This window comes from Pseudonaja textilis, chromosome 1, assembly GCF_049901715.1.
Source record: "Pseudonaja textilis isolate UNSWEBS1 chromosome 1, rPseTex1.2, whole genome shotgun sequence".
Classification (NCBI taxonomy): Eukaryota; Metazoa; Chordata; class Lepidosauria; order Squamata; family Elapidae; genus Pseudonaja; species Pseudonaja textilis.
This window is the reverse complement of record NC_141990.1, coordinates 217,320,010-217,344,754: the sequence shown is the minus strand read 5'-3', so window position 1 is coordinate 217,344,754 and position 24,745 is coordinate 217,320,010. Positions and strand designations below refer to the sequence as shown.

General features: G+C 36.3%; 1 protein-coding gene across 2 annotated transcripts in view; it reads right to left on the bottom strand.

The window, feature by feature from the left end:
- Positions 1-8: 8 nt before the first annotated feature.
- The window catches only part of CNTNAP5 (contactin associated protein family member 5), a 402,137-nt gene continuing 377,400 nt past the window's right edge, over positions 9-24,745 (bottom strand). For both annotated transcript variants that reach the window (XM_087920476.1, XM_087920475.1), the window contains exons 20-24: positions 24,316-24,446; positions 22,345-22,432; positions 8,468-8,686; positions 3,764-3,835; positions 9-2,131 (exon numbers count right to left, since the gene is read on the bottom strand). In XM_087920476.1, coding sequence (XP_087776602.1) covers positions 1,935-2,131; positions 3,764-3,835; positions 8,468-8,686; positions 22,345-22,432; positions 24,316-24,446 — 707 coding nt within the window. In that variant the 3' untranslated portion in view covers positions 9-1,934. The remainder of the gene's footprint in view (positions 2,132-3,763; positions 3,836-8,467; positions 8,687-22,344; positions 22,433-24,315; positions 24,447-24,745) is intronic.

Below are 24,745 nucleotides of genomic sequence, written 5' to 3'. Positions count from 1 at the left end.
CCTGCCTGCCTGTCTGTCTGTCTGTCTCTCTCTCTCTCTGTGATCATTCCCATTAATCATTCTGTTGAAATGGAAAAACTGCCAGGTTGGTACTTATGCAAATGTCACAAAGACACCCCCCCCTCCTGATTTTTTTAGTTGTTTCTATCACAGGAAATAACACTTCTGAAAAAAATGTTGATTTTACTCAGCTATAAACATCAGCAATGTGGTGGAACTGTTTCCCTAGACTGAACACCTTATTTGAAAAATTCTCTTCCAGATGCTACATTAAAAATAAAAGGGAGGCAGGCAGGGAGGACAATTTTCAAATCAACAAAGTTCCAGATCAAAATTAATAGGGAAAGGAAAAAAAAAGTGAACATTCAACATGTTTTGTGTGTGTGTGTGCGCGTGCGTGTGTATGATTTTAGCTACAAATGACAGAGGGACTAGTCTTCTGTGTCCCTGAAGTCCCTTAAGCCCTATTTAAATGTGGCTTCATGAAATGTGCAGGCAGGTTGCACAATGCCTGACTCACACCTAATTGAAGGTGGTATAGAGAAGCATTGCTTAAGTCCCCTTTCAAGGCCCTTTGAAAGATGTTGCCCAAGAGGGACAGCAGAGAGACCCAATGAGGAGGAGGAAAGTGCCATTCCCCAAGAAACCAATGGGAAAGGTGATGCTAAGAGGCCAAAGCAGAGGTTAAGCATTCATTGGGCAGGCTTGGATCTTTCTGGATTTGCTGAAACTCTGAGCACATGACACATCTCCTGCCTCCTTAGCCCTCCTCATGGGGCTCCTTTGGCCCAGACACGAAGTGTTCCTTCAAAGGATAAGAACCAAGTGTCCCACAGATGAAGACCACTTACAAATTATTTTGGAATGCCAAAGGCATCACTAGTGCTCAAGCCCAATGGAAACGTCTCTGCTCTTCTCCATCTTTAGGCCAACTCTACTGCAGGCTTGCAAACTCTTCTATCCTGGAGGACATGAGTGGTTGAGTGATGCCTCTTACAAAGCCAAGTTGCTTCTCAGAATCTCACAAGCCTACCTTGAGTGCCACATGATTCTTGAACCAAATTGACCCAGAAACTAAAGGGGCTATGCAAAGAGGAGATTTGTGCAAGGAGGAGACTTTCAAGAAGAGATTGGACTGCCATTTGTCAGAAATGGTGTAGGGTCTCCCGCTTGGGCAGGGGTTGGACTAGATGACCTACAAGGTCCCTTCCAACTCTGTTTATGTGTTAAATCTGTTAAATCTGTTAAATCCATTAAATCTGTTAAATCCGTTAAATCTATTAAATCTGTTAAATCTGTTAAATCAATTATGCCAGTAATCTCAGCTCTCTCCAGCCTGCCCATTCAGAAAGTAATATGGTCTTGCACACTCTGACCTTGTGTTGGACAAATGTTTCAGTTTGAAGGAAAAGAAGTGATCAAAAGGAACATAAATGAAAAAGCCTGTTCCAGATCCTTAGTTTGCAAATTCAGCAGAGCACCACAGACACGAAACAGAATTATGCCAATTTACAAGACAAAGAATTTGGCTCATCTTAAGTACATTTTTAGCAAGATAATTTGATCTTATTCTTTCACACTATCTTGTTGCAATAGCTGTAATGCTACATAATTAGCTTACCCCTCTAGTATATATTACTCAGGTCCAACATGAAATGGTCCAGAAAGCAACATCTCAGAAATCCAGAAACTAAATAGTCAACCATGCATGTAATGATGAACTTAGAAACATGGTTGCTTGAGCAGTTAGGTGTTATCTATGGTGACCTTGGATGGAGAACAGTACAGTTCTGCCTATTTCTTCTGTGTCTATTAGTTCTTTCCAAAGAGTGGGGAAATTCCAAAGTAACAGACGGATTAAAAACACCATCACCACCATCACTACCATCATCATCATGGAAATGCCAAAGTGTAACAAGGAGTGAGGGAGTCTTTTAGATGAAGTATTCTCGTTTGCACTCGCTCACTGGGTTTTGTAAGTCAACCTCAGTCTTAAAAGAACGGTCAACGTGTTCTGGATACTCTTTTTCTTTCGTCTGGCTGTTCCGGTGAGTCTGTTTGTGCCGATAGAGGACTCTGCTCATAATGGCCACAATGCAAAAGATGATGAAGATCACAACTGCAATAACACCTGAGGTGCAAAAGACAAAATGTAAATATAAGGAGAAGTTCAAAGTGAGGTATGTGGCCTATTCAGCAGAATAGATTTCATTTTCTTGTGAAGTTCACTGTTGCTGCTCAAGTGAATTTTGTCGATAATTGTACAGGTTTGTTATACTTAACCTCAACCTTTTTCCTGATATCGAGAGAGAACCAGCCAAATTTGGCTGCACTATATTTCATGTTGTCTTACTTCAGCAAACACTGTTTGTGCACAGATTATTATTATGCAAGAGTTTACTGCTATTTCATTGCAGTAAACCTATTTAAGCAAGCCTATTGCTTAGGAAAATGGCAAGCTATTCTGCAGTTCCCTCATACTGCTTCTAAATACGATTTTGAGGGTGAGTAGAGGGTGAGACATCTGGAGGTAAGGGTGGTACTCATGCAGGACGAAGCAGAGGAGATCCATTGTGAAAATCTGCTCACATGATGTTGGGAATAGCCAATCCCTTCCTCTCAAATGAAGCCTAAATGAATATACTTTGTTACCAAGTTTCCATGATGTATAAGCATCAATCTGTCTACAAATAGAAGTTATCCATTGGTAAGAACTCTCAATTATCATAATTACTATTGAGGGGATTTAAAACATTCATAGTCTCAAGTCAATCTAGCCGAAACTGGATATTCATTTAATTGGTTATAGTACTAATTAAATTACTTTCTCTTTGGTACTCTAATTCTTGTTACATAATTATGAAGTTCAATGGGTCATAAAGTTTGAAAATACCTCACTGAATTGTGCAATGAGACAAAGAAGATGAATGACCCCAAATAAACACAGAAAACTGCTCATCTTTCAAAATTCTTTTTGGATCTATGCTGTAGAACACAAAACCAAATTAAGATATTTTCTAAGGCTCTGGACACAGTAGCAGTATATACCATTACAGGGCAACTACATTAGCTGGTGATTAGTTACAATCAGTTTTCAAATACATTTTCTTCTTAATAGTTCTGAGTTCCAACCCATCTCAGGGAAAGCAAGCTAAGATAAAAAGGACAGATCCTGCCAATAGTGTTTTGCTTTTCCATGGTCATCATTCTGGTGCTGCTAAAGATAAATTGTGGATGGATAAAGAAATCACTGGAACTAGCATATGCAATTGCATTTTCCATGGATTCCAGTAGAATTAAAATAGCACCAAACAAAAGCGAAAAAATCCCTATTAAAAACTCAGAAATATTATTCTTTCCCTACTCTGCCTACATACAATTTTAAATCAGAAATATTGGATAATTGGGAAAGGCAAGAAAAAGTCATTTTAGCAGTTATACCCACTAAAGGAAAATGAGGGTTGAAGAATCACTAAGGCATATGACCCAATCCCTCAAGTTGCATAGGAATAGCAATAGCACTTAGACTTATATATGGCTTCATAGTGCTTTATAACCCTCTCTAAGCAGTTTACAAAGTCAGCAAATTTCCTCCAATAACCTGGGTTCTCACTTTATCAACCTCAGAAGGATGTAAAGCTGAGTCCACCCTAAGCCAGTCAAAATCTAACTCCTGGCAGTTGGCAGAATTAGCCTGCAATACTGCATTCTAGCCACTGCATCACCATGTGATGTTGATTGCTAAAACATTCGCTCAACTTACCTCCAATGAAGGCTGAATCGCTTCTGACAGCATTGCTGAGTGGTTCTTTATCATCGGCCTTCCCAAATGGATCTGCAATTCATAGGGAAAACCAAGGTAATGCGTATATCTTTAAGGCGCTGATCTTTTTTTGGGGGGGGGCTAAGACTCAATTTATAAGTAATTAGAAGCACTTTGAATTGTACCTGGAAGCCTATTGACAACCATTGCAACTCACAGAACATGTGTTGTTTAGCACATGTGTCACATGTGCTAAACAACAGGCACCCACAACTGCCTGTACTTCTGCATTTTGTACCAGCTGAGCTTCTGAATAGTCTTCAGGGCCAGCCCCATATAGAGTGTATTGACTATTCCAATTGGGAAGTGTGGAAGGTATAAATGTGTAGCCTTCAGGTATCTATAAACATATCCATCCATTTATTAAACAAGAAAGAAACATAATGCAAGCCTCTCTCTCTCTTTCTCCCTCCCTCTCCATCTCTCCTTCCTTCCTTCCTTCCTTCCTTCCTTCCTTCCTTCCTTCCTTTTGTTGCCTTTTATCAATTACCTGTCTTATATATCTAGTTATAATCTTCTATAAGCTGATGATCTCCAGCTGGGCTGATAGATATTGACATTCTCTGCCCATCCATCAAAGTTTTCCCATTTTTAAAGAAAGTTATAGATTCTGTCAGGTAGGATACTACCCATAGTTATACCTATTACCCATTTATTATTCCCTACTATCAGTAAGAATGTTTTGAACACATGTCAACCAGTGTGTCACAAGAACAACCAAAGCTTGCTTTAATTAAATCATAGTATGCAAGTTAGGATCTTTGATCTGAACAAGCCAACATACTGTTGCATCTGGCTTGCATAAAACCTGGAATTTAATTTTATTTAAAACTAAATAAACAATAGAGCTGATATGATTATAGTTAAATTTAAATGAAATAAAATTTTAGTTGTTTGCTCTGCCTTTTTTTCTTTTCCATCATATAAAAAACTACAGGTGATGGCACTTCTTATAAGGTTCCTGGGAGCCACCCCAAAGCCTGGTGCCTCTGATTATATATTATTAAATTAATAAATCAATATTAGAATTAACTATTGCCTTCTGGTTATTTTTAACTATTTTTTTTTAATGTAGAGGTTAATTTAAATTTTATATATTGTATTAGAAAATGGTTCTTTTTAAAGTGAGGAAATAACATTAAAAATGAAAGGAAAACTATGTTTCTGCAATCAGATGTATGCATGAAGAGACTGAACATCTTTTTACCCAGAGGCATAAGTAGTAAATAGAATTCATTTCAGATTGATAGATGAAAACCCATGACAGTAAATTTCCCTTTTAGTCTCTTTTGCACTCCGCAGAATCAGGAGGTGGAGAAATGTTGACCAGTGCATATTTTCCACTGCAGAGATTCCCCGCTCCATCCCTCCCCCAAAAGCAACAACAAAAATCATGGTTATATTTTGCACAGAAATGAATACAAACCCTAACTTTTCTATGCATGTATCTTTGGTGCTTCACTCTGGAACTTGTCTCATATTAGTCAAGTGAATTACACAGAGATAATGATGATAATGCATTTCAAAATATCCCCAAATGTAATCAGAGTATCCAAAGGTGGCTTGGGACCATCAGAAATGCAAGTTGAAGCATCCAAGTTTTGCTGATTTTCCACAAACTTTGGCATTTTTCCACATGTTGCCTCTATTGATCTGGAAAGCTTCTCAACCATGACTGTAACTTTGTGTGGATTAGTATCTGCCTCAGTCTTTTCTAGGGAGAGTCTGTCAGTTTCATTGCAACTTGCCCAGAATGAAAACTAAGATTCTGAGCCTCAGGAGAAAACGATGCTTTTCAGATCCAGGGACCACAAAAAAACAACAACAGATTTTTAATAAAGTTCATTCAGAATGAAACACCTCAGTTAAATACACATTTGGCAACAAATAACATTTGCCCAATTAATGCACATTAATGTTTGCTAAGAAATCCACACAAAATATTGATAATTGCTTACAAATAGAATATTTGGTCTCCCTCTATCTCTATCTCTCTATCTCTCTGCCTTTCTCTTTCTCATATACACATACATGCACAAGCACAAAAAGAAAGAAAGAGAGCAAAGACACACACAGAGCAGAGATAAAACAAAATAAAGTCAAGATAGCCTATTTTTAGGTTTATTTGTTTATACTTCTTATATCCTGGCAGGTTATTAAAAATTTCATGGGCCCTCCATTGATAATAGTTGCTTACACCTATTCTAGAGCATTAACAAATAAGACTAGATTTGCATGGAGAAAGAGTACCCTCACATCTTTTTACCCATCCCTAGAAAAACCACTTAAGGTGCTGCCATTCTGCATTAGTAAGAACTGCTTTCACTGTCAGTAACAGCTATGACAAGGCAATCTCTTAACTACAAAAAAGAGAGAAAGCACACATAAATTGGAACTCGTTCAACACAAGGAGCTTATAATAATTTGTTTCTATTTTTTGTTAACAGATTCTAGTGCTTTCTTCATAATATCTCAGACACGGTGAGTGGGATGGAATGGTGATTTGGAGGAAATCCAAAGTTTTAGAACAAAAGAAACAAGGCAATAATGTTGAATCATAATTAAATAGGAAATAAACAACAAAATCATTTCAGGACATATCCTTCCAGTTTATTGGAAGCCGCAAGAGTTTGTTGGGATATGTAATTCACTCTTCTTTATGCTGAAGTAGGTTTTGTAATGTAGAATGCATTTTTGGGGTGGGATATGAACATATTATTCTTTTATATGAAAATGAATGCTGGTATAATTTATACTAAATTATATTTCATTTTAATGTATTATGGCCCCTCACTTTGACTCCAGAAGACTCAGAGCCAAACCCATATAAAGACAAAAATATGATAGACTGCCACAGTGACACTATTCTTATGCCTGGGAAATCAATATCCTTTGGGGAAAAATGATCTGAAAGCCACATGGGTATGTGTTTGTGTACTGTGTGTGTATGTATGTGCACTTCCAACTAACCCTAGCTTTACAATGTGCTCTCTCCTTTCCAACATACAAAACACTTAAGATGCCCAAGGGAGCATTTAATTATCACAAGTGGGAAATGAACTGCTTAGTTCACCATCAGGGTATAAAGTGTCTCTCCTTAAACCAGAGAAGATAAGAGACAAACATAAAACAACAGCTTCTGCCAGCCTAGGCATTCCCTGATTATCTGAGGTGATAAAGTTCAAGCAACAAATTCATTATACCTAGTGATTATGCATGTATGTATGTATGTATGTATGTATGTATGTATGTATGTATGTATGTATACTTTCTCTTTCTAAATAACTTAGTCAGAGCCTGTCAGATGATGACAGACCCAAACAGGTTTGTAGGGATCAATTTCTTGTAGGTTAGGATTCCCCAATTCTCAGGCCTTGGCTCAATACTAGGCTGCAACCCATTCAGAACTGGGCCCTGGAAGCAGCAGGGGCATATGCCTGTGCAACTTTACTTGTACAAACTTGTACAAATGGAACTGCATATGTGTGCATTTGCACACTGCTCACGTGGAACCATCCCCTTTTCCGCACTGGTCTACAAAACCAGAGAGATTGGGGACTACTGTTGTAGGGAAACTAAATCCATAATTATTAACTCCCCCTTTTCTACACTTCTATGGAAACCACTCATTCATTCTCTGGCAAGCTGATTTTTGGGAAAAAAAACCAAAACCCTGATTTTAAATAAGCTGGGAATTCAGTTAACTGTGTTTAATAATTCTTCCACTTGCTCATCAAAAATGTATTTTTTGTTTTCTGTAATTAAACCTTGATGAAACTACTATGTTACTAAGCAAATTTTCTTTGTGCGATGTCAACCTCCAGCATTTAAACTCTATTCATGTAGCTTTACTGAGTCAAAAGTACAGATTTCATGGCCTGCTTATATTAGCAAAAAACAAACAAACTACAAATAAGATCAAGGTCAATGATAATATTATTGTAGGGAATATATTGGCATGGCATATTATTAATGTTATCTTGTGTGGTTATTGTATTGTATACATTGTAAAAAAAATACTATGAGTAATATCCAGTTTACTTTGCATGCAGCTCACTCCCACTCAATCCCTTTATCCAGATCACAGCAATTGTGTCCAGTACTCAGGTCAGCTAGCAAAAATATGGCTTGATATCATTTAGTTAAATATCAACAGAGATCAAAATGGATAAAGGCAAAGAAGAGAGACAGAGATGAATAATAGACAAGAGCTAAAAGAACTGTTCAGTTAATACCAACAATCTACATTTCTAATATTTATATATCAAGAGGCACAGAACTTTCCAGATGCATTGGAAACCATGCTGTGGGTAATCAGCATAGCTAATTACTTATCCCTTCCTTAATTTATTTTACATCACATCACAAATATAGAAAATAAAGAATACCGGGTCATCTCTCCTGTATTTGTAGAAACAGGGAGGTGAACGGGGATAATGTCAACATAATTAAGATACCATATTGCATCTTATTTGAATATTTCCTAGAAGCTCTTGAATACAACAACTTATAAATCTATAAAAATAAAAACATATTCCATTTTTATACATACCATATTTCCATCATCTACTACTTAAAGTAAGCAACAAAATAAGAAATATTACTAAACTAGTTACCTGTAAACTGTAAACCTGCTGAACATACCTGAGGAAGAGTAAATGGAAGTTGCTGTATTTGCATCTACTTCAACCAATGACCTGCAGTTTGATTCAGACAATGAACCCAGGACTGTCACTGGTGCGAGGTTGGGGTGTCTTAAAGCAGCTTTCAATGGAGCAATATGGTTATATTGCATAGATGACATGCATCCAATGAATCCAAAGGAGTTTGCCTTGGAGATTTCCAGATCCAGGCCCTGACTATCTGTAAAACACAAAGCAAATAGGAGCTTCTTCATTTATACTGTAATTTCATATGGACATTAAATGACAGCTGACATTATTTCCCACCTATTTAACTACAGTATTCATTTAATTATTTCTGAACAATTCATGTAATGCAATCTTCAATCAGTGGTTGGAAACTTGCTATATTATTATTTGCCTATTTGTCCCCACCTACCTGTATGATACTAGAACAATTTTTAATGAATTCCAAAAAAAGGAAATCTAGATTTAGGTCTCAGATTTAGGGAACATGCTTACTCCAAGTCTGTGAAATGATTTGCTTAGTAGGTTTGAGGTGCTGCAAACATGACAGAGATAATCTGCATATAATACAAATAATATGTTTTAAAATACTGATTTTGAGACATATGTGATGTACTGTGTTGAGGGGAGAACACTGAGAAGAGGACCCCCCACCCTCCAAACACATTACTAAGTATTGTGAATTCTAGATATTATGTTTTTCTTGGTATTTCTTGACTTCGAACTAAAGACATTACGGTTATGATAATTTTGGCTTTTGCAAAATTTATTTATGACTTCAACAGAACAGAGTGGTGCAGTGGCTAGAATGCAGTATTGTAGGTTAATTCTGCCAAGTGCCAGGAATTCAATTCTGAATGGCTCAAGGTGGACTCAGCCTTCCATTCTTCTGAGGTTGGTAAAGTGAGGACCCAGATTGTTAGGGGCAATTTGCTGACTCTGTAAAGAGGGCTTAGAGAGGGCTGTGAAGCGGCATATAAGTCCAAGTGCTATTGCCATCTGGGTCATTCAGGCTATGCTCCTGGTCCAGCAGTTATGCCTGTCTCAGCAGTTTGAGACATAAAGAAAAGGGGAAGGAAACCCACATTTCTATAAAAATCATTGGAAAAGACAATACAGTTTATAAATCATGCAGCAAAGCTCAAAACACACTGTCCAATTATCAAAATAAATCTGCTGTTCCACAGTTTTATAAATATTTGGCAAGACAACACAATTATCACTCTAAACTAAAGCTACTGATCATTTATTTCACAATTTGGGTTTTTAATAATAAGTTTCCTGTAGGTCATATCCTGTGGTTTCCTGTGGGTTTATATAACTCAAGTTCAGCAGCTCAAGAATCATGGTGCTACAAAATAATATCACTAACGAAGTGGGGAAGTTCTCACCTCCTAAATGTCAAGGTTTTTTAAAATTATACCTAGTTGTAGGAAGTGAGCATCATGATTTAGAGAAGCATTCAATATTTGTATCCAGTTCATATTATCCATAGGTAAGCTTGCTGACTTTGTTGTGCTTTGGAAATCAAGCTACATCACTATTGGGGACTGCCATTCTGAAAGCCCGCAAAGAATACACTGTATGGAATACAGACAGAAAGTATATGTGCCTAAGTATCAACTTTATGATGTGCTACTTATTAAGCTAATATGTCATAATATGTAATTCTCTCTCCCTTTCTCCCTCTTCATCTCCCCCCCCCTCCTGCATTATAGTGTAGGATTTCTTTAAAATGCTGTAAAAACAACCAGGGAGAATTGTCCTATGGTCATGTGTTTCCTTGGCCCAAAGGTCAAAACTGCATCAGATGGAGTGTTAAGAACATGGAAAATGACTTTTCCATTTATAACCTATGGACTCTCTTTCCTTCTTGCTTGCATCAGGGTTATGGTACTATACAGAGAATTAATCACTTGTTCAGATTGCCAGTGTGCTCAGTGGTGTTTCAAAGTCAACATTATCACCTATGTGAAGTTCATTCAAGGACAATTTTATCACATAGCCTTTTATGTCTTGCTAGTGACCTGACAAGATCTATGTAACTTTACCTGAAACAAACATGATATCTCCCATAGCCTTTATATTCCTGTCTAGACATGAACCATGAAGCTAGTTTGCTTACTTTTCAGACCATCTTTGCATTTTGCAGAAAAAGAATTGAGGCCCCCTCTATGAGCAGAGAAGATTTTGCATAATAAAGGCAGCTGGCTAAAATGACTCTTTTACAGAAAGAATATTATAAAGGTTATATAAAAGAATTTATGAGAAAAATATTTTTCTCTCAACAAGCAGATTAACATGGTTGAAGTTTCTCATATATTTTGATGGAAACTCCTTGTCAGCTCAGCAACATTGGCTTCTATGTATGCTTACAGATGGAACTAAAAGTTTGATTGCATTTGATATACACACTCCAAAATAAATTTTGATTGTGGTGTCTGCCTTGCCAGCAGAGACGTCTTTTCATTCTTCAGCAGCAGATAGGAGAGTTCTGCCCTAACTCTAACCTAGCTATCCAGGCTAGGATAAAAATAAAAGTAACTTTTCCAAGCTAAATCCAAGAAATAAAAGCAACTTTTCTTTGAGCAAATCTTTATTTTTCTGTTGAAAAAAATTTAGGAGAACGGAATGGTCTAGAAAAATAATTGCCTGTCTACCAGCCCAAGTTATGTATCTGTGCCTGTGGTCCATGCAGGAAACATAAAAACATTGGATTTTAGAGGCTTATAAATTGAAATAAATGAATTCATTAAAAAAGAAACTTTAAATAAATGTATTGATTGCAAATTGCCATTTAAGTCCATTTATTCCACCACTTGCTGAGGCATGCAAGGTGGAAGCCTGGAGGTGGAGGTGCAGAACAAGGTGGAGAAGTTGGGTCTTTGTATGACATAAAGCCAGGTTATTTGTGGGGCCATCTTTAGCCCACTGCTTCTGCTTGGCATACAAGGTTTAGCATGGTCCAAGGGCAAGTTTCCTCTATTAAACAATGTCATCAGATTGGACTCAGTGTTTTCTCTAAGGAAGCCTTGTGGAACTGTATTCCTTCAGCGCCCCTTATGGACCTTTGGACCAAGAGCTTAGAAGTGTCCTATTATTGATGTGATTTTCTATGATGGAATTTACCCAGGGCCTCATTGGTTGCTTTCAATTATTGAGTTTTAATTTTTGTATCCTGCCCAGAGTCACTGCTATGAGAGGGGAAGCCATATTTATTATTCAAATAAATAATTTTTTTAAAAAAAATTCAAAATCCATCTGCTGCTTGGGCTTAATGGTTTGATAACTCCTGTTGCCACCACCTATCTTTCAAAAAACAAACAAACAAACCCGACCTTACCTAACTCTAGCATGTGTACAAGATAAGATTCTCATGCCCAATTTGCCTTTCTCTTGATTAAAAGATCAAAACAAAACAGAGCTCTGTTTTGTTGGGCTCTGTGGTATAGAAGTATAACAGCTAGTAGATTCAGACCTTCCTTTGCCTTTGGCAAAATGCATTAAGAGGAAAACAAATCTTTATTAAAGAAACTCCGTCCCATTTAAACTTTATTGAAATGGATAGATTCGACATTGAAAAAGATAAATTGGTATCTTGCTTTCTTGATGTCCACAGAAATACAAATCAGTCACAAAACAAAACAACATCCTAAAGAAAACATAGTGCTCTGGACTGACCATAGGATTGCACTCATTTGCTAGAAACTGCTCTTTACAGGACTCTGTGGGAAGATGCTGAAGACACATTAAAGTTTTAAAGATTAGAAAACATTCTCCAATGTGGCCTATAAGTCATATTGGATGACTTTAACACTGTTCCTTAACTTGTACAGAGAAATAAGAACCCGAGACAATAAGAATCTTAGCACGACACAAAAAACCAATAATAGTATAAATTTCTACTGATATTTTGCCCTTTTCTTCAAAAACACTCTTTTTTAAAAAAATAACAAAAGTTCTCCTGCCTCATTTATTCAGACTTCTCCCAGATTCTTGGAAACCTATCAGGGACTATGGGGAACTGTGATAAGTCTGTGCTTTCCCCAATTATTTCAAACTTATCCTGAACATCTGGGTTATCTTTGTGTGGCACAGAATATCTCTTCCTTGTAGATAGATGAATAAAAAGATAGATAGGTAGATTTTATAGATAGATTTTATAGATAGATAGATAGATAGATAGATAGATAGATAGATAGATAGATAGAGGCAGGCAGGCTAGATTTATCATAATTTAGGAAAGATTTGTAACATTTCTCATTTTCCACATTCAGATTAACACTATATATATTTAAACTGAAAAGTACTGTAAATCTGATTTAGTGTTATGTCACATTGTTAGAACTTTCAGGAATTCCAAACCTATTTAGATGTTATATTATTTTGAGCCTTTGCTATGTGAACACAGAAAAGCAGCATCTTCAATGATGTGATTCACACAAGGTCAATTTTATAGAGACATCTGTGCATTAGTATAGATGTCTTTAAGCATAAAAACCACTGTGCCTATAATTGTTACTTCCTAAATGAGTCATAGTCCTAAAAATGAGATGTCCTGGTTTGTAAGGAAGTCATTGTATGTACAAATATATACGAGAAGTCTATGGAGATTCTCAATCATTTAAGTCATGGTTATCCCAATTGTGCTTTTTCTGGTTTTTCTTTGAAGACGTTAGGCTTCTCATTCTTGGATGAGAAGCGAAATGTCTTCAAAGAAAAACTGGAAAGCCCAGTTGCCTCTTGAAAAAGCATCTTTGGGATGTATAAAAGAAAGCTTCCTTTCTGCAGATATACATGCTGAATGCACTGAGAATATTTAAGTAAGTTCAACATCCTAAATTAGGCTCAGAAGTGAACTGATAACCTGAAGTTCTTTCAGAATTGATGGAATATATTCCCATTATGGAAAAAAAACCCACAGAGCTGAAGTTTCGAAAGAACTTTTACAAAAGTCAGATGTATAACACAATTTTAAGGCAATCAGGGCATGGATAACCAGGCTTTCCTATCCAGAGCTAATCAAATGAACTACAATTTATCAATTTTTTAAAAGCCATTCAGGCCACTTTTGGAGTATGTCGATTCAAAAATGAGATATACACAATTTTCTTGGATGAGAAAAATGCCTTCATTTTGTTCTGATTTAATGTCAGGTTACTGGCATATATTCAACCCATTTTTGATGCAGGAGAATTTTTAACACCTCCACTGCTTTACCTGATAAATGAGACATCAGAACAAATACTTCACTTCAAGATCTTTGCTCCTGGGACCCAGCAGTTTTGTATAGATGTCAAAGAACAGAATAAATAATAGAGAAATTTATAGGATTCCACCGTTAAAATGAAATCTCATAAAATTCTCAGATGCAACTTTCTGAACCTGAACCTGTGGATAAAGAGTTGAACATAATCATGTTCTCCAACTCTCCAATCCATCTTTGAAAGCTTACTTCAATGGAAACTCCATGGTCAACTTTGGATGTGACAGCATATGCACTTGAGGATCAAGATGAATTCCCTGACAATCATATGATGTTCTTATAAGGCACTTTACTATATTCTGGTAAGACCTGAATGCTCTGTTTTCGAAGCAGCTCTATTACTGCAAATATACTTTCATTTTGAAGATCAATCTGTGCAGTCATTGGAGGGGATGTCTGGTGGCCCTGACCCAAATTCCCTACATCTTGGCTGAAACAAGGGTTAAAGGCCTGTTATTGGAAAGAGTTAAATAGCTAGCTGCAGGGACTTTATTTTTTTAATGTAAAACCATGGGAGTATGTTTTGGATGTACTCATCTCATCAACATATGAGCATGGGTTGGCTATGAGGTCTTCATGTGTTTATGGTTATTGATTCTCTGTGGATGCTACAGGCTCAAAAGCAAGCACATACATGCCAGTTTTCTGGCAACTTTTAAATTACTCAGTAGTAAAATGCTTGCTTGAATATGGAAAGGGAAGCTATGATCTTCAGACAATTTATAACTGATGGAGATTGGATATCTTCCACTCGTGTAGGGTTAATTTTCATTATCAACTATGTAAAAAATTGCAATATCCATTTTCAATGTCCTACAATTAGTTTCCAAACAACCATTGGTACATAATTCAGAAGGCCACTGGCCTCTACAAAAGATACACATCTTTTAAAAGTTAACATGTGAAATAACTTTTGTTTAAAAGGAAATTACTATGAAAGACATCACATAAACCATTGCTGCTTTTTTATGTCACATCCCTGTCAGTTAGATGAGTCTGTCAATAATAAATCTATTATTTTTTCATAATTATCTTTCCCAACATTTTAAATCTATGTAACAATGGTTATGGAATATGTTTTGTTGAATTACCAGAATTTTAAATCTATAAGAATGTGACACAGACATACCAAAATTTACGTTCAGATACTGGACGTTCCATTTTTTTATATCATGATTCTTCAGGCTCATGAACATCCAATTTGGGGTACTCTAACAAGTATCTAAAAATTACCATTAAAGTCATTATTTTGCAAAAAGCATGCCAAACTCTCTAATATTTGGGGAGGGGGTTGAAAAATGCTTTGGGTTTCCAGTGTTTTATCTGCATGAAAATATGTTTCTGGTCTGTATTTTTCAGCAAATTATATTTGATTTTCTATAACAATCACTCCTTTTAATTGGCCTAAGTTCTATAATGCATATTTCTACCCATGTCCTCCAACAAAAAGAATTCCTTACTTTTAACATCCTTACAGATTCAGAAATTGTCAGCCTAGTGAAGTGAGCCTTATTTTATTTTAATAGTGAAATCAGAGGAACTGGGCAATGGAAAAACTAGTCATCTGGAATCAATGGCAGTACTCCCTCCAATAGAAATTAATATTATAATAACAAGATTTACTTTCATATTGTTATTTCAATTTGATAACTGCAATTGCTGGCTGGCATGGTCACAAATTAGATAGAATAGAACAGCACAATAATTAGCAATGAATTTCTGCACTGTAGCACACCAGCCATGCAGAAAATCACCCTACGGTATACTTGTTTTGGAGCATTAGCACTAAATATAAAAAATGTGTCCTTGGAGCATTTTTGAAAATGACTTCTTCAGTTCGGAGATACTGGCCATATTTTCAGCATGGTTCTGGGGAAGAAAATTTCAGTTTATCTGGTATTGATCCCTTCTTCTGCAAGGTGTATCCAGAAAAGATTATTGAAGGCCTCTATGTCAGAAAGAAGCATCATCTGCATTATATTTCATGATCAATCAGTTTGAGTTCTACTAATTTTTTCAAACAAAGATTTAGGTTTCCACCTACACCAATTTTTCCCAATTCTGATACTCTTTGTCAGAGTCATTATAGGAGAACAAGGAAACATTAGACATATTATCTAATTAAAAACTCTTAAAACAGAAGTAGAAACAGTTTTTTCTGATAGCCTAGCGGGAGAAAAGAAATGAAAGATCAATGTGAAGGTATATTCACTAAACACATATATCCATTCAGTACATGGGCGAGCGGATAGCACATTAACTTGGATGACAAACAAATCAAGGCCACCTTTATAGGAATTATTTTATCAAAGAGTATGTGGTTGAATATTTACAGTGTGATCTTGAAACATACAAATATGAACACCATTAACCATGATCCGAGACATCTAGAGTTGTGTTGGCATAAATAGATGTTCTAGTTAACACAACCAATCAATGCACAAACACAAAATCTGACATAGATTATGAGAGATACTACACGATGCTACTGTTGGAACACCTATGTGCTTTCAAAATATGCACGAAAAGTCATACTTCTGTTGTATTGGTATTGTGCTACAACAGTTGCCTTTTTTCTTGGCCTACCAAACTGCTCTACCAGGTGATGTAATCAAATCATGGTTTATGAATTCCTTGTGACTCTGAGAAACCATACTTCAGGATAATCTAAATAATGGCCATATTATTTCTTTTTAATTTTTATCCCACCTTTATTGTTTGATATAAATAACTCAAGACAACATGCATACATACATAATACTCCTTCCTCCTCAATTTTCCCACAACAACAACCCTTTAAGCTGAGAGTGTGTGATTGGTCCAAGGTCAACCAACCACCTTTCATGCCTACAGTGGGACTAGAATTCACAGTCTCCAGGTTTCTAGACCAGCACATTAACTATTGCAGTAACAAAGTGGAGCCTATATGTAAACTCAGAATTAAAATGTACTGAAATAAATGAGGTTTGCACACAAGAAAGCAAGCATGGAGTATTTGGGGTATTTGGGGTATTTTTGAGCCAATATTTTAACTTTGAAGATACATGTTGGGAGAGACTACAATGAAGACAGTAAGTAGATTCACAGGGGGTGGGGTTGACCCCTATAACAGAAACAATTTCTTTTGCCCCATGATAAGCATTTTTTTTTCTTTTGGACAAGTTCAATGACTATTTCCCCTCACCCAGGCACTTATCTTTAAAGTAGGCAGATTATACATCACTATCATTTTACAGAAAACTCCTGATATGCTCATTCTGTGTATAAATCAGATATGTCACCACAACTTTTTTTTCATATGGAAGTTTACATCAGACAATGCTACTAAGATAAATTTATATTGTTTATTTTTTTGTTCTTTTTTTTCCCCACTGTCTTAAACCAGCCATTGAAACAATGCAAAATGTCAAAACATAACCACTCCCATTTGGGTCATAATGCCAAGTGAAATTAAAAATAAAAGGCTTCGTGGATGTAACTAATGGAGATCTGTAAATGCCAAAAAAAAAAAAAAACACCACGCTTTCGAGAGCAGACACCTGCAATCAATTGAAAGAGCAACAGTTCATGCTAAAAATAAAGTTCCAAGAGAAAGATCTCATGAAGAAGACAGTGGAGACTTTGCAAGCCTCTATTTTGGCAACCCTTCCCAAAGGGATCCTATCGACTCTCCCTGAAGTATAGCATAAGGCACAGCAATTAAGTAATACTACAAACTCTATTTCTGACAATAATAGCAGTCTCTAGAGGTGGAAGTAGAATGTTTTCCTCTCACTGTGAAATGACTCTCCCTTCCAGTTACTGTGTACTAAGATCCTGGTAGAATTGGAACAATTTGAAAAAAAAAACCCTTTCTAATTGTTCTAAGGGAAAGCCTATTTAATTGTTGTTAGTCGCAAAGTCGTGTCCGACCCAGTGCAACCCCATGGACAATGTTCCTCCAGGCCTTCCTGTCCTCTACCATTTTCTGGAGTCCATTTAAGCTCACATCAGGCAATTCTTAGGTGGATGATCTATTAAAGTTTTCCAAGTTTCAGAGAGATCCCACTGTTACAGTATAAGTAGTCAATTTTGTAATACATCCAAAAAGATACATTGTGGGCTGTTTCCATTTCAGAACAAAACAATGGGGTTGGTAATGAGAAAGGAGAATAGCAACAGCAACAGCATTTAGACTTATATATCACTTCACAGTGCTTTACAGCCTTCTTGAAGTGGTTTTACAGAGTCAGCATATTGCCTCCAACAATCTGGGTCCTCATTTTACTGACCTCAGAAGGATGAAGGATGAGTCAACCGTGAGCCTGGTGATATTCAAAGTGCCAATTTGCAAGTAGTCTACAGTACTGCATTCTAATCACTGCGCTATCATGGCTCTCTTGGTCATCCTGATCTTACTCCATTGCTAGTGGTACTATAGGGTTTTTTTGGGGGGGAGGCATGCAAATGTTTCTATACATCATAATTCAATCATTTAAAATCTTTCAATTTCAAAATATGTCAGCTTTTCCAGTTGTTTGCATACTTATTGTATGCCAGTATATGTGTGTAAGGATGTATACATGTATGCATGTATGTATAATACATACATACAGAGAAAGATACAAAGAAACTGACAGGCTCAGGAAGAGTGCCTTATTATAACTCAGTATAAATAACTTTAAAATTGTACTTTCAGTCTATTTATCTGTTCCTCATTGTCTTTCTGTGAAGCTGCATAGTGTTAGGAAGTGAGAGCCAACAAAGAATAATGTTGAACAAGGACTGTTGAGAGAGACCCAGCTTAATTGCTTTTTTTAAAAAAATTATTTATTTATTATTAGATTGGAAGACCATCTGATTCCAAAAAGAAATTAATCCAATGCACACAAAGAAAACCAGTAAAAAAAAAAAAATCTGTGTCCAGGAAAGTAAAACAACAAAACAGTCAAAACCACCACCATCAACAATAACCTAACAAAGGCTCAGCATCTACCTCACACCTTGGAGCAGAGAAATGTTTTAATGACTTTTGGAACAACTCTAGAATCAGTCTGTATGAATCTTGGGAGATGGGGATTGTTCATTTGAAGGCATCTGCAGCATGCACAGTCTGCTCAAACTCCTTGGTTGAGTAGATAACTAAGCTCTAAACCAAGGGTCTTCAAACTTGGCAAGTTTAAGACTTGTGGACTTCAACCCCCAGAATTCCTGAGCTAACATGACAGGAAGAGGAATTCTGGGAGTTGAAGTAGCTAGCAACCAGTGTATCTCATAAATCAAAGCCGACACATGGTTCAACATAACTTTGAAGTGCTCATTCAGTTATGGAAGCTTAAACAATAACTTTAGGTCAATATTGTCTTGTAATCCAATCACTTTCCAATCTGAAGCCAAACAATGGTGGTTTGATTGCAAAGATTTAAAGGGAAATATAAAATCTAATGCTCTCTGCCTCCTGCTCCTCTCCCTAGTCTGAAATGTATGTAAACAATATAAGTTTTCTTCCTTTTGCTACAGTTGCTATCACACAGAGCTTTTTACAGTTCTGAAACTGTGAAGAAGAAGGCTGATGTTTGTGAAATCTAGAACTGGAATATAGAAGGTTACTGTAGACTGTAGGTTCTACTCCAAGGAAATTGAAACAATGTCTAGGTTGATCATATTTCCAATTCATTTCATAACATAAGAGCTATGGCCATCCATATATTGGATTTCAGGTCCAATCAGTCACATTCAGCTTATCATTAATGAGAGAGGCAGGGAACTATTGTGGGGTGCCACAGATTTCCTAAATAACAAATCATATTCTGCCATCAGTAGATGTCCTGTTTGAAGCTAGTGATCAGGAATTTCAATCCTTAGTCCATTTTTCTTAACATAAAGACCTTAGCACATTTTGAAATAATAATGCTCAAACTCCCCACCAACACAGTTGATGAAATTGCTGTCTTGATATAATCCCATCAACATATTTGAAAAGCATCCATTTGGGAAAGGCTGACTTAGAATATTGGCAATATAAGCACTCAGGTTTGGAAGGATTGCCCCATGAAATTAGAAGAATTGCATAATTCTTCCACCAAATAGCTAGATAAAACCTGAAATAATACAAGAATGCAAACTTTTATCTTCCAATGCAATACAAGAAGGAATAAAAGAAGCAACATGAATGATAAAAATAAAATTCATATTTGGAATTTTATTTATATTTCTTTATCCATGTAATAAAAATCTGAAGATCAGAATCAAGGGTGCTCATCAGATAACATTGTTCTGGTGTTGTAATTTTAAAACCTGTTTTTTAAATCAGAACTGTAATTTGGGAGAGTTTGGCTTACATTTAAAGGGCTATTGGAAAAAAAACAACTAATTTCATATATTCGTCCTCATTTCTTACTTAGATAACTGACATTGCTGACACCATTTTCACATTCCACTCCACCTGGCTTGTGAGATTTATATACAGTTAATTTCAGAACCAACTTGTGTGCAGGCTCTTTGATTCATTTAGTTAATCTTCCTCTTGAATATAAGATGCAGGCATGCATGACTGACCATGCACATAAAAAGTATCCCCTTTAATTTAATGGAAAACACAGCCATTTAATTTCAGCTCCTTTGCTGTCCTGAAAAATTCCCAGATGAGATATGCACATCGAGGGAAAACAGATTGCCTGGAAGCAAGGTAATTAATTTCAGGAAAAGGCTGGGCCCGTTTCATTGCCTCGCTTTGATAAAGATAAGGAGATTCACATCTAGAGCACGGTATCCAATGGTGTCCTTAAGTTTTGAAGTACTGAACAATATCCACCTAGCAATTATTAAATGGAGCCTCTAGCTAGCTAGACTATCAAGTGCATTAACTAAAAGAAATGACGGTAAATTCAGCACAGAGTTGCTAGATTAAATAAAGAGAAGGGACAAAGCATTTGGGCATGTTACCATTTCACACATGCAATTGCTAGTTTTTTTAAGGGTATGGAGAGACATGCAAATTGAACTCAATGGCTTTGTGTGCTTTACTGGAGCAGAATAGTTACTTCCCTATAACTGTTCTTGGATGCACACTAATCATCTATCTCATTCTCTGCTTCAGTGGCAATTCCAGTCTAGTCTTTTTGCCATGATTTTTACTGCAGGCTAGCTAAATATATCAGTTCTGAACATTCAAGGACACAGAGTGGGAACCTTTATTCTCAAATGCTGGTCTTTTAAGCTAAAAATAATGTTTTAATTCCTTGGATGCATGGCATAACTGAAATGGAAAGTACTTCTGTTTATTTGAAACATTTCTATTCCGTGTTTATCTCAAAGAACTGCAGGCTGCTGACAACAAAAAGAAAACCTTACCCCCTCCCTTTATCATATACACTATAATCATAGACTCATTTTCCTGGAATAAGTGTCAAGGAGAGAAAAAAAATTATGAGGATTTTGAGGAAGCAATAAGAGTTCAGTCAGAGGACATTTGGGGATTGCATTTTCCTCACTTTTCCAAATGGCAGGACTTTTTATACAGTCCTCCCTTCATGATTGTCATCAATTCTGGGGGACGGAAGGTGAGAAAAAAGATTTGTAAATTATATCAGTCCAAAGGTTCTCAGTTCTGGTATTCTAGTGGTCAGCCTGGCATAAGATGGCTATCATCTTAAGAACATATTGACAATTTGCAATTTGAGTAGAAAGTGATGAGAAAGGATAGATATCAATGTTCTCCAGATTGAGCTCATCTATTCTGTGTAAGCAACAAATCAGGTATGGGACCATCTCTGTGTATTATAGCCACTATGGTACCTGTAGCATGGTTGTCATGGTTGCCATGATCTCACAAGTCATTCTGGAATCATTGCCAAGAGTGTGAGAATTCATGTGTCCCAAGATCAAAAACTTTGGGATTCCAATACCAGATCTGAGATGGCATTCAGGTGCTTGTGGAGAATCCAGACTGTCACTATGGCCCAATTGAACTGACACATGTAATTGTCATCTCCAGGCTGGTGCTGTTAGTGATTGCAATGGTCTCCAAACAATTGCATCAACCCCTCCTCTTCACTCTTGGCAATGGGGCAATGTAGCTTACCACATGTAAGAATGCTATACATCTTAAATTGCAACCATGTGCAAACTTTGCCAGCAGTAAAATCCATTAAACTCAAATTTTAAGTGAACATGCACGGGATTGTACTGTACCAGCTTCAAAGTAATTAATTATCTTTGCTGTTGTTATATTACTTCTGTTTTACTACCCACTAAATATGGAATATTAAAAAGAGTCCTTAAAGTATTATCTGCTTTACAGCCTGATTCTATTTTAGAGGTCTGTGACAATCTGCTATTGAGCTGTTCAGGAGCTCAATAGCCTTCATAACTCAACATTTTTCTTCTGTACTTTTGCTGCACAAGAAAAGATCTTATGGTCAGCATCAACATTTATGCCTGCCAAGTTAAAAAAAAAAGCATAATCTCTTGCAATAAGTTTCATATTAACACTGTTTTGACATAGCAATGATGTAAGCAATATATTGAAAATAAAAGTGTGCCAACATGTATCCAAACAATGCATTGCATAGTTGACCATAAATAATTATCTATAAGTCAGTCAGAAAGATATCTCATATGCCTACCAGTCACTTTCCCCAAGGTCAGCGATTTGATGGCTCCAAACTCAACCTCAGAGGAAAAGTTGTGCTTGACTTTAAGAACCTGGTCAATCTGGAAAGGAAGTAAAAATGCATGGTATTAACAATGCTTTTGTAAGCAAGTGAATACTATATTCTTTTGTTGGTAAGCATTTTTCCCACATTTATATTTCACTCCAACATGAAACTCCTATCAGAGAAATCTTCCCCATGTTTGTACAACACTGAGATTTTGAGAGCAGCTCAGTAATTCCCCAAGCTTGTAGCTGTCAACTTTATCATTCTAATATCTGTGCAGGTCAGACAATGTTGGGAAGCTGTCCAATTTGTTTTCCTAAGACTCAATTAGCCTGGATTCTTAATCAACTTGATGCTGCTTCTGTTTTTAGTTTCTTATAATTATGCATATTCCTATGCCAAGTCATACACAATAGCAGAACAGCATTTGAGAAATGGAGAACTGCAAATCGACAGGTGTTTAGAATTCATTGATCTTTCATTTTTTTTGTGTGTGTCAAAGCACAGAATTATTAGAATAATTCACAATCAGCCTTCTGACCAAAAGGTGCCTTATACTGTAATTAGGACAATAGACAGAATGATGTTATTTTGGGAAATTTGTTTTGAAGTCATTAGCGCAAACCTACTGAACTGTATTCTCTTGAAAGTAGGGTGAGCCAAATGCAAAATACATCTTCATGAATAATTCCCTAAAGAAGGCACAAGATCCTTTTGACATTGTAATCTTTACTCAGCCTATACATTTTACTTTAAATTAAATATATCATGAAGCTCAATATATATTTCTTTATTGCATTCTAGATCTATAATCAACCGGTGTGGTATCTTTTCTGTTTTTTTTTTCTTTGTGACATTTTTCTATCATTCTTCCTTTAGGGTTCTCCCATATCTGTAACCATGGCATTTACCAACATGCTTCTTTTGTTGCTGATCTTTCACACTCCAAATATAAATGAGAGCAAGTTCTATTCTCTGGCTTTCTTCTACCTTAGTAATGCATCAAAGTATGTGTTTCTTGTCTTCTCTACTCCTTGGTAAGAAGATTTCAAAGAACAACTTTACTACAATACTAGGATCCTATCAGTTTTTATAAGGGAGGGAGATACAAGCTTTGTTTTTTCCCCTATGTGTTTTCATTCTCCAATATCTGCAGCCTATTATTTTAGGTATATGGATGATACCATTCTATTAGCAGAAAGTGACCAAAGCTTACAAGTCTTACTTTAGCAAAAATACCAATTGACTTAATCTTATAGGCTAATTATAAATTGGAATCAAACAAAATTAATAGACATCAGTAAATATTAAGCATTATACTAACAGAGAAAGAAATGGAGTTTTTGATTCTCTCTGAGCTTGGTTGTCTGCTTGCATCTGTTTCAAATGTCTCAGACAAACAAGTTCAGAAAGCACAAAGAACTCCACAGTTCAACCTTGATCTTTATATTCTCTTCTAGAGAAAAAAGTTCCAGGAGTTCTGTATTTTGAATGACATGGCATCAAAGCATGGTGATAAGGAACAGGGATGAACAAAGGAGACTTGGAAAAATTATTTGAAAAATTTAAGGTTTTTCAGCCAATTATATGCTGTTATGACTTGCTAGTTCGTTTGTATGGTGTAAAAGCATAAGCAATGGCCCAGATAATATGGCATGAACAGTGGAAACTTTGGATCATCCTTCTTTCTGTTCTTCTGTTCTTATTTCCAGTCTTAATGTAGTTGCTGCAGCCAGAAGACAAAACTCTCACTTGGCTTGGCAAAGTGCTTATCTGACCATGCCATTGCTGTAGCTACTTACAAGACCCAACAGCAACTCTAACAAACATGGGCATGTGCTTTTCAGGACAGATATCAAATTTATCTTTTCATTTGATTACTAAGGACAGTAAAGGGTTCAAGAAGCTGTGGGCCACAACAAATGGTAAATTAGATACCTGAATAGTCAGCTCTCTTCCATCTCTATTGATCTTCACGCTGTGCAGTTCTCTGTTAGCAAAGTTTCCAGAATCAATTGTGAAAATAAGAGACTTGTCTTTACTCAATCTGTATCGGACTTGCAAGCTTCCTTAAATAGAAGAAAGAAAGATTTTTGATTATACAAAGTACCCATTCCCATATCACTAAATTGCTGTGAAGAAGCGGGAAGTAAATCTAAGCAGAAGAAGTCTCAGTGGGACAAGGAAAAAGAAAGATTATCCATTTCAGCTGAAGAAGTAAAGTACTTTACACATCAGATCCACTAAATCATAGTTCTGTGAGTCTTGAAATCAACTGGCAAAACTTGTCTATAATTTGTCCTTAGCAGAAAGAATCATAAAGCATTTATCCTGTTTGTGTGAGAGGTAAAATTGGAGAAAAGATAAG